This window comes from Meles meles, chromosome 19 (genome assembly GCF_922984935.1).
Source record: "Meles meles chromosome 19, mMelMel3.1 paternal haplotype, whole genome shotgun sequence".
NCBI lineage: Eukaryota > Metazoa > Chordata > Mammalia > Carnivora > Mustelidae > Meles > Meles meles.
In genome coordinates, this window is record NC_060084.1 from 50601458 (window position 1) to 50613760 (window position 12303).

Here is a 12303-nt window from a genome sequence, read left to right on the forward strand (position 1 = left end):
GCCCCCTGGCGGGCACTCGGGAGCTGCACGGGCTGCGCGCTGAATCCTGGGTTTCAGGGCCTGCTCAGGGTCTCCAGGGCGAGTCGCGAGGATCCCGCTGTGCGATCCCCGGCGTGGCCCCCTCCCTCTCTGTGCCTTCTTCCCTTTCGACTCCAGAAGGGCCTGTAGGAAGCCCTGGATCCCTATGAATGGTTGCCAGCGTCCAAGGGCCTCCAAGCTTCCTTCCTTATTTGTAAACAGCAAGGATTAGTTGGTTCTAAGATGAAACCTCAGGGGGCGAGCCAATAACAATAGCTAACATTTGGATACCAGGCACAGTCTTTTTTTTTTTTTTTAAAGACTTATTTGAGAGAGAAAAAGAGAAAGCACCGAGGAAGAGGGAGAGCCCAACTTGGGGCCTGAACCCAGGACCCCAAGATCATGACCACAGTGAAGGCAGACACTTAACCCACTGAGCTATTCAGGCACCACCCCCACACACCCCGCCAGGTACAATCTTACACTGTTGTGGGTTTATTATTTCGTTTCTTCTCCTGAAAAATCTTTAAGGCTGATGTACCGTTATTGTCCCTATTTCACAGATGGGGAAAGTGAGGCACAGCTTTGCAGCTTGTCCAGGATTCATGATTCCCAGCCTGCACTGCCAAACCTGTATGTGTCTCTTTTTTTCTTTTTTTAAAGATTTTATTTATTTATTTGACAGAGAGAGATCACAAGTAGAAAGAGAGGCAGGCAGAGAGAGGACGAAGCAGTCCTCCCTGCTGAGCGGAGAGCCGGATGCAGGGCTTGATTCCAGGACCCTAAGATCATGACCTGAGCCGAAGGCAGAGGCTTTAACCCACTTGAGCCACCCAGGCGCCCCACCCTGTATGTTTCTAGCACTCTTTTCATATGAGGTTCTGTGCTCCCAACTCGACACTCGGAGAGCTCTTGGATTTCCAAGATTCTAGGATCGGAACACTAAAAACCCAAATGTTCTGAGACTGGAGCGTGTCTTTCGCCGAATCCGCCACGGACCGTTCTGATTTCCCTTTTTAAGACAACTGGATTAAAAATAATAAATGGTTAAGTTAAAGACTAAAAATATACGCAGATTTAAAAAATTTTCCTAGGCGGCCGGAGAGGTGTTTGCTCAGGGCTGGAGCCGCCAACCCACGATCGGAGGCCGACGGGAATTTGCATAAGAGGGAGGAGATAGTTATCCTTTATCCCCGCCCCTTGGCGGCTCCAGTCACTTTACCCAGATTGCGGTTACCGGAAGTAGGTCACGGGAGGGGGCGGGAGAACTGCGCGCGCAGGGCAGAAACCGGCTTTGGGGCGCCGGCGACCGACTGCTTTCTTTGCCAAGATGGCGCCGGGAGGCAGTGGCCGTGGCAGCACGCCGTGCCTGAAAAGCGAGGCTGATTCCGGCTTCCTGGGCTTCCGTCCCACTTCGGTGGACCCGGCGCTGAGGCGGCGTCGGCGAGGCCCAAGAAACAGGAAACGAGGCTGGCGGCGGCTCGCTCAGGAGCCGCTGGGGCTGGAAGTTGATCAGTTCCTGGAGGACGTGCGGCTGCAGGAGCGCACGAGCGGGTGCGTGGGGCGGGACTTCCGGGAGCTGGGCCACGTTCGACGAGGCGGGGTGCGAGGCCGAGCGTGCTTGGGGGGGGGACATCCGGGGTGCTGCGCGTGTCTGTATCGGGCACCTCTGCCCTCTGCGGTGAGGTTGGGGGTCTTGGTTGGGTTACCAGATACAGGACCCCCAGTGTTAAATTATAATTCAGGCAAGTGACTAGTAATTGTAGCCTAAGTACGTCCCGTGCACCCACCTTTGCGTAATGCTGAGAATTAAATATTACGATATTTTAAGCGTTATGATCTGTTAAGTACTGAGTTCTGCGATTTTTTTTTAAAAGATTTTATATATTTATTTGACAGAGATCACAAGTAGGGAGAGAGGCAGGCAGAGAGAGAGAGGAGGAAGCAGGCTCCCTGCCAAGCAGAGAGCCCGATGCGGGGCTCGATCCCAGGACCCTGGGATCATGACCTGAGCGAAAGGCAGAGGCTTTAACCCACTGAGCCACCCAGGCGCCCCGAGTTCTGTGATTTTAAGGGAGAATCCTTAGCCTGGTGGAATCCTATGGCGGGAAGAAGGTGCTTGAGTGAACATAGTACTAGAGGAAAGCCGGGCCCCGGAGAGGTTAAGCCTCCCCCCCTAGCAGCTTGCAGCCTCCACATCTCTGGCTGACATTCTCCTTCCTGTCTCCCAGTGGCTTGATATCAGAGGCCCCGGATGAGAAACTCTTCTTCGTGGACACCGGCTCCAAGAAAAAGGGTGAGGAAGAGCTTTCGGTGGTGCCCGCTTGGTTCTTCTGTATAGTCCATCTTAGTCTCTATGATTGACAGGGCTTGGGTGGCAGGCATCCGCTAGGAAAGGTCTTTACTATAAACAAGAGGATCTGGAATGAAAGACTAATAAGTCACATTTTCTTTTTGGGGTACCCGAACTCCCAGTTTTCAACCTGGCAATTCTCGCCAAGTTTCCATCTGGTTCATGGAAGCCAGCAGGGGTTTGCCTGTGAGTAGATCAGACGTAAATGAGCAGACCTCTCATTAACTTGCAGAAAAGCTGGAAGGGATGAGACCTGTTTTAGTAAGACATGCTTGAGTACGGATAAGAGGATCTAGTTTAACGAGTAGGTCAGAAGCTGGTCTTAATTTGGTTTCTTTTATTTGCCGAAAGGTGGGTCGGGGGCATTGCTGAAACAGTGCAGGAGAGATGAGTTAGGGATGGTTTGAATGAATAATAGGTTTTCCAATGGTAAGTAGAAGAACAGACCAAAAATAGACGATCGCTTTAACCAGGGGCTAGAAAACAAGCTAAGGGTCTTCTTTAATGAGCAGATGGCAAGCTGCTTGAACAGCAGGGTCCCCTTAGGGAGCGTGTGTAGGTTCAGTCCAGGGGTCCGTTCCAGCGAGCATGAGAGGGTCTGTTTCCGTGAGCAGAAAAGGACCTGCTTTGAGGTGCAGGAGACTAAGCTAGCGAGCGAGAGATAATGATTGAAGAAGTCATCTTTCACAGGAGGGAGCCAGTGGGTGTGTGAACAGCAAGGGGGAGGCAGGACCTGCCCCAGTGAACAGGTAGGGTAATCCCGAAGGCCTGCTTTGGCGAGTATGAAGTCTCTTAGGGAACAGAGGAGAAGCAGTTGATAGATTCTGTTTTGGGCTTAAAAAAGAAAGACAGAGGCACTGTTCGTGGCCTGTTAGTCTGGCGGTGGCTTGCGGGCTCCATTCCAGTGCCATAGCAGCTCCAGGGACACGTGACTGACCGACTCGTGGCTCTCAGTTTCAGGTCCTGGGGACACAGGGAGGAAAAAGAAAGGTAGTAGTGACTGCGGGCTTTCCCAGGTGATCACGGTGCCTCATGTTGTGGCAGTCATGACCTTTCCAGACAACCCCATGAGTTAGGCGTTTTAAGGTTCTTATTTTGGAAGCGCAGAGGAGTGAAGTTTTTAGGACATAGTCTAGGAAACGGAAGGACGTGGGTTCTGTCCTAGCGCGTTTGGTCCTGGAGTTTGCTTTTCACTATCAGGTGAAAGAAGGTGGAAAAGCATTGTGTTGAGAATCAGCCATTTTGGGTCCCAAGTCCAGCTCCCTGGGCCTCAGTGTCCCTTGGTCACCTTCTTTCTCATTAGCATTCCTGGTTTTCCTGCCTTGTCTGGAAGCCCTTAGAGGGTAGGGCTGTGGGTCTGACCCTCTCTGTTCCCAGCACAGGGCTGCTTCCAGGTGGCCCAGGAAATGGGTGTGGTGGGAGGGGTGCTGGGCAGAGCTTGGACACCCTGGGCACCTCTTTCCCCAGGTGGAAGCCTGGGGCCAGCCCAGGGCCTCCTCGTCTGCACTGGGATGCGGGTCTGATGGCTGCCATGGGGCCGAAACGCAGGGGGTGGGGAGTTGCTCTTGGGAAGCGAGGAGGCCCAAGCCCTCGACTGCTCTCCTTTCTCCCAGCCCCAGAGCTGAACAAGAGGACCAGAAGCCAGAGAAGATCACTCCTTCTCAAGAAACCCCTTCGTGTTGACCTCATCCTAGAGAACCCATCCAAGGTCCCTGCCCCCAAAGAGTGAGTGTCGCCCTCCCCCACCCCTAGACTCATCTTTCCTGCTGGGCTCTGGCGTCTTGTCCTCCTGTGCAACAGCCGCCACTCACTTCGGGGGGGGGGAGGGGGTCAGGTCAGGTGAACGTCACTTGGAGGACAGGAATGGGGCCGGACAGGGGCTTTGGGGGTGAGTCGGAGGAAATGAGGTGGAGGCCGGGGTGTTGTGGCCGAGGCAGACAAGTGCGGGGCCTCGGCCCAGCCAGGAGCTCTGGGGGTGGAGGGGAGGGATGGCCGGGAGCCATCAGGAGGCCTGGCAGGCTGGCTTCGTGACAGCTGTGAAGGAGGGGAGGTTGGGTGGGTGACGGGGTGGACTCCTGAGATGGGGTTATGGGAGGAGCGGCTGTGGCCAACCTGAGGTCAGTTTTGAAATGACGTGTGAGGTTCCTGGGAGACCTGCAGAGGCCCCATGTTGTTGGCTCTTGGGTCAGGGGAGAGGCCCGGGCTGGAGACAGACCTGGCTGGATGGGCTCTGAGGCTGAGTGGGAGAGGCAGGAGGAGTGCGGAGGAGGTTCATCTTGTACGGGGTGCTTGGGACAGGAGCTGCTGGGTACTGGGGGTGCAGAGCCCGACTGGGAGGAGCTTGGCCCTTTCTCAGGCCTCTGCTTTATCCACCTGTGCTACTTCTCCTCCACCCAGCGTCCTCGCCCACCAGGTCCCCAACGCCAGGAAGCTCAGACGGAAGGAGCAGCTATGGGAGAAGCTGGCCAAGCAGGGCGAACTGCCCCGGGAGGTGCGCAGGGCACAGGCCCGGCTTCTCAACCCTCCCGCTACCAAAGCCAAGCCCGGGCCCCAAGATACCGTCGAGCGACCTTTCTATGATCTCTGGGCCAAAGACAGTGAGTGCCCCTGCTGTTACTTGTGGGTGGGGACAAGGCTGCCATGCACAGTTTTACAGGTTGTGTGCTGCACCAGAGCACAGGGTCTGAGGGCGGTGTTGGCAGGCGATTCGATGATCCTCAGCAGAGTTCAGTGTCTTGGGCTTCCCTTTTCTGAGGGCCGCCCCCTGCCCCTTAGCCTTGGCTCCTTTCTGCTTTGGGACCTGTCCATATGCTCTTTTGCCTGGCGTTCAAAACCCGCTGGGGTCTGAGAGTCCGTCCTTCCCTTGTCCATGTTTTGGTGCTGTCTTTATTGGGGGGACGGGTGGGAGGGAGCCCCTCAGGCCACACTGGCAAGCCCCTAGCGGTCACCCCGTACTGCCTCCACAGACCCTCTGGAGCGGCCCCTGGCTGGCCAGGACGCCTTTTTCCTGGAGCAGACCAAGAAGAAAGGGGTGAAGGTAAGACTGTGGCCCAGGGGGTCCTCGGTGACCAGTCGGAGCAGGGCTGGGGTGGTGGGCGCTGCACTGGGGCCCTAGAGCCTCGGTCTCAGCTGGGAAGCCAAGACTGCGTGTGCAGGAGCCAGGCCCGAGCTCGTGCCTCCGGAGGAGAGGGCCGCGTGCTGGCGGTTGGTGGGGGATGAGCCAAGCTTCCCGGAGAAGGGGCCTGGGCCGACAGGTCCTCCCCACACAGGCTGTGCTGGGACAGGAGGCAGGGCCTCGGGTAGGGAACTAGGGAGTACAAGGGCGGGGCTGAGGAACAGCTCAGAGGAGGCTGGCCTGGTGGGAAGGAGCTTGGGTTTTGGAGTTTTCCCATGAGTGGTTTTGTGTAGGAGAAGAGTGGGGGCGGACCCAAGACGATATCCTGGGGCGGAAGCACTGCGACAGGTGGGCAGTTGGGTGTGGGGAGTGGGTGGGGGCCGGGGGCTTCCGGGGTTACCCCCAGGCTTCTGGGCGAAGGCCAGAGGGACAGCCACCACCACCACCCCCATCCCTGCCGTGGTCTTGTTGAGGCGCAGGTCTCGATCGGATTCAGATTTGGGCCAGGTAGGCCCAGGTTTCTGCATTTGTCACAAGCTCCCGGCAGGGGCCAGGCCACACCAGGGCTTTCTGCCAGCCCTCTGTCCACTGTCCTCTGCTCCGAATGACAGAGACCACCTCACACCCTCTGCCAAGGCTGCTGCAGGTGTCAGGGTGACAGACTGGGGCCCAGAGTCAAGGTGCCCTGTACCCGTGTTTTTACCGGTGGTGCCCACCACCGGGGTCACGGGGACTTTTCTCAGGAAAGGCAGGCAGGGGCCCCCCCTACCCTCGCAGGGAGCTTTCTCGTCCTGGGACTGTAGCTCCCTTGGGTAGCACGGCAGCCGGCTGGCAAGTGTCCATCATCCTAGACGCCGGACCCACCGGCACCTCCCAGTTGGGAGGCCTCTGCCACCTGCCCCGCCTGGAGAACCGGCTCCAGAGCGTGTGCGGTCTCGAGTCATGGGCCTGCCAGGCTTCATGAGTCTTGTCCTCCTCCAGCGGCCACCGCATCTGCACACCAAGCCTTCTCAGGTCCCTGCCGTGGAGGTGACACCAGCCGGAGCCTCCTACAACCCATCCTTCGAGGACCACCAGGTGCGCAGCCTCTCCTCAGCTGTGGCCTGGCCACCTGCTTGGCTTGGCAGTGACTGAGGCGGCCCCCCACTTCCTCTCCTGAGGCTCATGGTCCAGCAGGGGAGACAGACCTGTTCCCAGACAGTGATGACCCAGAGGGCTGGGATGAGGATACCCAGAGGAGTCACCAAGCCTAGCCTTGGGGGTCAGGGAGGGCTTCCTGGAGGAAGGGGATATCAGAGTTTAGACCAGAGGTCTGAGGAGGAGTTTGCTGTAGGGAGATGGGAATGGGTCTTTTCGGGCGTGTGCCAGAGACAGTATGTACAGAGGCCCGGGGGTGTATGAGACCATGCCGTGCCACTTTTCAGGGAGTTCACAGGCTTAGATGCAAAAGGCCTCAAAGAAATGCTAGTAATCTGACCCGATGAGATTTCTCTAAGGTTTAGGCTAGGTCGGCAGTGGACAACTGGCTGTGAGAGTCACTGTACGTCGGTGATGTCTGTTGAGCACGGGTATCACACTATATCTATATCATATCTACAAAGAGTAGGACACTCTTTGGCCTCGGGGAGCACAGGTTCCCAGAGACAGCTTGAGACTGTGGAGGAGACGAGGGATGCTCGAGCGAGTGCCCTTCCACCTCGTTCATGACGAATGGGCCCCTTAGCTGACCTGGAGCAGAGTGAGCAGTTTTCCGCGCCTAATACGCGGTATGGGTGAAGCCAGCGCCACGACCCCGAGAGGGAGCAGGAGGCGGCCGGTCATAGGCAGAGGCATCCCCCGCAGGCTGGCTTGGCTGTGCACGGAGAACGTGGGAAAATCGGTCTGTGTCTCTCGTTCTTCTTTGAACTGTGTCACAGAGAGCGCTCCCACGCCTTAGGACTCGCCCGCTCACTACGCGCGATGTAATGGTTTTTAGCGTTTTTGCAGAGTTGTGCAGCCTGTGTGGCCCTCACCAGTATGTTAGAATGTTTTTATCCCCTCAAAAGAAACTTGGTGCCCATCAGCCATCACCAGCCTCCCTTGCCCCACCTTCCCTTGGTGGCCCCCACTGTCGTTCTGGTCTTTACGGATTTGCCTGTCCTGTGTTTCGCGTAAACAAAACTACCGAGTGCAGAGATCAGGGATCAGGCTGTCCTCTAAGAGAACTGGCGGAGCAGACGGGCGCGGGAGGAGGGCGCACCCCCTGACAGCGCGGGGTGGGGGTGGGGTGGAGGAGGGCCTGGGGCACAGTGCTGGGAGGCTGGTCTGTCTGTAAGTCCCCGGGTCCTCAGCCCTGACCCCTTCCCCTCCCAGACCCTGCTGCGGGCGGCTCACGAGGTCGAACTGCAGCGGCAGAAGGAGGCGGAGAAGCTGGAAAGGCAGCTGGCGCTGCCCGCCTCGGAGCAGCCTGCCACCCAAGTGAGCCCACCCCTGCCCGCCCTGCCCTGCCCCTGCCCGCCCTGTGCCCCCAACCCTGCCTGCCCCTGACACGCCGCTACCCCCCCCCCCCCCCCGCCCCAGGAGTCTGCGTTCCAGGAGCTGTGCCAGGGGCTGCTGGAGGAGTCAGACGGGGAGGGGGAGCCAGGAGAGGGCCAGGACGGGGGGCCCGAGGCAGAAGGGGAGCCGGCTGAAGGAGCGGAGGCCTCCCCAGTGCCCATGCGCCTGGCTGCTACGGAGAAGAAGACCGAGCAACAGCGGCGACGAGAGAAGGCGGCGCGGAAGATGGTGAGTGCTGTGGGCTCTAGCCTGCTGCTTCTCCAGCAGCATGTGGGCTCAGGATGTGACAGCGTGTGTTCTAGATCGGGTCTCTGCTGCCCTGATGCTTATATTGGGGGTGTGGGATTTACAGACCACCGGTGGGTAAGGAAGGTGGTTTTGGAAAACTGCTGGGGAGTCGGGGGAGGTGGCTTTGGGGGGGGCCTCCGCAGGGGGGAGGTCTCCCAGGGAACAGTGCTTGGCCAGACCCCTGACTCCACCCGGCCCTGCTGCAGCGGGTACAGCAGGCCGAGGTACGGGCGGCCCGGCTCCGGCACCAGGAGCTCTTCAGGCTACGTGGGATCAAGGCCCAGGTGGCACGGCGGCTGGCGGAGCTGGCGCGGCGGCGGGAGCAGCGGCGGGCACAACGGCTGGCCGAGGCGGACAGACCCCGCAGGCTGGGGCGGCTCAAGTGAGGCCCGGCGGGGGAGTGGGGAGTAAGGGTCTGGGGTCCCGGTTCCCTCCTGGCCTCCTCCTGGAAGATCGTCTCCCCACAGAGCCCCCTGTTCTGGAAGGCCTGCCGCCCTGAGCATGGCCGACCCCCTCAACACCCCTGCCCGTTTTCTCTAGGTACCAGGCCCCCGACATCGACGTGCAGCTCAGCTCGGAGCTGTCTGACTCGCTCAGGACCCTGAAGGTATTTGTCCGCCCGGGGTGTTGTGCTGTAGGGGAGACCCCCGTGCCCAGTGATGATACCCATCCTTGCTCCCCGTGCCCGCAGGGGCTATGGGCGACATCACGGCTGCCCCCGGGTTGGGCCGGTTGGGCTGACGCCTGGGGGCTGAGGGCACGGGGTCCTCGGGGGTGAGGGGCCCGCTGGTATGATTGGAGCCTGTGGCCTGTGGAAGGCCCTTCCTCCCAGCTGGGTTCCAAAGCAGCCGCTGGGGTCCCGGCCCCACCCCTCTCCCCTTTGGTGCCAGGCAGGTCTCCCTAAAGCTCAGCATGGGTCTTGTCCTGCACACACTTAGAACCTGCTCGGTGGCCCTGGGTGCCTCGCCACGGCCGTGGGCCCTGCGGTTTGGGCCCGGCTCCGGGGCTGCAGGCAACTCTACTTCATCCGTGGGCCGGCCGTGCGCCCTGTTGGTCTGAGCCCGGCCCACGCCGCTGCTGCCCCACGCCCGCACGCTCTCCGCCTCTGCAGCCTCCATCCCGCTGGTGTTTCGGACCTAGCCCAGGGGTCCCTCCACATCACCCCACCAGCCCAGGGCCAGGCTGGGCCCCCCCAGCTGAGGCCTCCCTCTCTGTGTCCCGCAGCCGGAAGGCAGCATTCTCCGTGACCGTTTCAAGAGCTTCCAGAAGAGAAACATGATCGAGCCTCGGGAGAGAGCCAAGTGAGGGTCCCCGGGGCTGCTGCAGGGAGTGAGGGCTTTGGGAAACCGCCCGCCCCTGCACTTGGCGGGCTTGCTGGCCACTGACCGCTCCCTTCCCTCCTGCAGGTTCAAGCGCAAGTACAAAGTGAAGCTCGTGGAGAAGCGCGCGTTCCGCGAGATCCAGTGAGTGGCGCCGCCTTCCGGCTGGCGGGGCTCCGGGCTGCGGCGGGAACCCCTCAAAGCTGCCTGAGAAGAAGGAGCCCTTGTCTGCCCCTCCTTCCTGGTGGGAGCCCCGGTCCAACCCGGGAGAGGGGCACCGCGCAAGATGCCTTTGAACCCAGAGTCTGGGGGGGAGGGTCCCCAGAGGGAAACAGAAGGGCCCGAACTGGAGTTGGCCGGTGTCGAGGGGGTGAGGCCGTGGGGCCCTTCCTCCGCCCCCGCACCCTCAGCCCCTTCCCCTCTGTCTGCAGGTTGTAGCCACCACGGATGCCGGAGCCCCTGCCCCACAATAAATCACCGCTGGCTGACCCCTCGGGCTCATGTGTGACTTGTCCCTCTCCTGGGGGCAGCGTCTCCCTCTGTCCCTCCCTAGCACTTTGGGGGTGCTGGTACCAGAACATTCGTCTCCATCAAAGCCTGGCACGGCAAGATCTTCGGGGAAGGGAACAGAGGAGATGGGGCTCGCTGGCTGGTGGGGAGCCGAGGAGGGGGAGTGGGGATCACAGCTGGGGGGTGAGGGAAATGGCCCATGTCTCTGCCAGGGTGACTGAGAGGCAGGTCTCGGGTGCCGTCCTGTTGCAAAGGCGACGGGCGGTACTGATGGTCGCTGAGCACCTGCTGTCCTTTTTTTAAAGATTTTATTTATTCATTAGAGAGAGGGCGAGCACAGGCAGGGGGAGAAGCAGGCTGTCCGCTGAGCAAGGAGACCCATGCGGGACTCGATCCCAGGACCCCGGGGTCATGACCTGAGCTGAAGACAAACGCTTCAGTGCCCCAAACCTACTGTACTTTCAAGTGGATGGATTCCCCCCTAAGAGGGGGCCAGTCCTCTGTCCGAAAGGTGAGGGACATGAGGCACATCAGAAGGGACTGATCCCTCCTCCCCACACCCATTTAAAAAGGATTTTTTTTTTTTTTAAGATTTTGTTAATTTGACAGAGGGAGAGATCACAAGTAGGCAGAGAAGCAGGCAGAGAGAGGAAGGGAAGCAGGTTCCCCGCTGAGCAGAGAGCCTGATGCAGGTCTCGATCCCAGGACCCTGAGATCATGACCTGAGCTGAAGACAGAGGCTCAGCCCACTGGGCCACCCAGGCGCCCCTAAAAAGGAGTTTTTTAAAAACCTTTTTTCTCCAAGTAACAAAGGCCCACATTCCCGCTGTGTCACTGACACCGTGCGCGGAGGTACCGCAGCACTGTGTGTTGCCCGGGGCCTTAGTGTTCCAGTCCAGCCCATCCCCTCTGTTGCGGAAGTAACTGTCACTACAGTTCAGGCTGAACGATTCTGGTATGTTCCGTGTGCAAGTCCATGGAACTCTATACGTGTACATGGAAAAATCAAACGAACGGTTCTTTAATCTTTCTGTGTCTTGGAAACGATCACACTGTAAGTGGGTCTGTATTTGGCTTTTTCAGCGTGTCTGGGAGAACTTCTGTGTCTGTGCGGGGTGCTCCTTTATCTTCTAAAGGATATGACCATTTTTTTTTTTTAAGATTTTTTATTTATTTATTTGACAGAGAGAGAGATCACAAGTAGGCAGAGAGGCAGGCAGAGAGAGAGGAAGGGAAGCAGGCTCCCCGCTGAGCAGAGAGCGGGATGCGGGCCCGATCCCAGGACCCTGAGATCATGACCTGAGCCGAAGGCAGCGGCTTAACCCACTGAGCCACCCAGGCGCCCCTCCTTTATCTTACTTCCTTAAGGCTGCTTAGAACTGGAGGGTGTGAGTGTGTCACAGCGGGACTCTGGCTCCCACTGGCCCATCTAAGGAAACGGGAAGGAGGGTTGTACTGGGCCCCGCCACATGTATCCGGAGGACAGGAACCTGGGAGCGGATGTCTGGGCTGTGAGGGAGAGTACATGGCAAAGCTCATTTGATATGTTCTGTGAAATCCTCTCTTCGTACAACGGGCTGGTTTTTACCCACCAGCAACGCAGCAGCCCACTTGTTGGCTCAGAGCTCTCCAACTGTAGGATCTTCCCGTCCTCATTTTACCCCATCTGGCTGGCTGTGAGGTTGAGTCTGTGTGTCCGGATCCCTCACAGGCACTCTCTGCTGGCGCGAACCTTCAGACCGTTTTCCTCCTAGACCGTCCTTTCCTTGTTGACTTGGAGGAGCTCTGTTTGCTATAGCTCTTGAAGTCCGTCCTGCACGTTCCAGACGTTTCCCCCAGGCCGTTGCCTTTTTACTTTGCACCCAGTATCACCTGTCAGAAGACAGTGTCCTGTTCTGTTAGCCTTTCCCTCTTTTTTGTTGTGGCCCGGAAACGTTTCATGGGGACACGATGTTTATGAAAGCCAAGCAAGTAGTTTATGGAAGCAGTGGTTGGAAGGGAGAGACCAAAGTCAGGCCCCCCACTGCCCCACTTCCTCCCACATCCCAGGAAACATCACGGCTTCAAGGAGCAGCTCCTGCTCTGCCTCCCCTCATAAAAATAAATGTTGTGCAGACAGGAGAGTGGCTGTCCGAGCGCCTGGCTGGGGAGGGCACGGGGGACGG

The 12303-nt window shown here is 58.7% G+C and overlaps 1 protein-coding gene and 2 non-coding genes across 4 annotated transcripts; all 3 read left to right on the forward strand.

Moving 5' to 3' along the window:
- Positions 1–1323: 1323 nt before the first annotated feature.
- Positions 1324–10124, forward strand: NOP53 (NOP53 ribosome biogenesis factor). 2 transcript variants are annotated; one of them, XM_045989192.1, is made up of 13 exons: positions 1324–1572; positions 2250–2314; positions 3985–4096; positions 4769–4968; positions 5338–5408; positions 6468–6563; positions 7839–7943; positions 8046–8249; positions 8516–8691; positions 8850–8916; positions 9534–9610; positions 9716–9772; positions 10060–10124. In XM_045989192.1, the coding sequence occupies exons 1-13, from the start codon at positions 1349–1351 to the stop codon at positions 10064–10066; spliced, it is 1461 nt and encodes a 486-aa protein (XP_045845148.1). In that variant the 5' UTR covers positions 1324–1348; the 3' UTR covers positions 10067–10124. The 2 variants fall into 2 exon arrangements, with proteins under 2 accessions (XP_045845148.1, XP_045845149.1); XM_045989193.1 differs by lacking the exon at positions 10060–10124 and having other exon boundaries at positions 9716–9776.
- LOC123931950 lies at positions 3224–3346 on the forward strand. The gene has a single exon (XR_006816368.1). It is a non-coding gene; the product is annotated as a small nucleolar RNA SNORA54 (small nucleolar RNA).
- On the forward strand, positions 8960–9069 carry LOC123931953. The gene has a single exon (XR_006816371.1). It is a non-coding gene; the product is annotated as a small nucleolar RNA SNORD23 (small nucleolar RNA).
- Positions 10125–12303: the final 2179 nt, after the last annotated feature.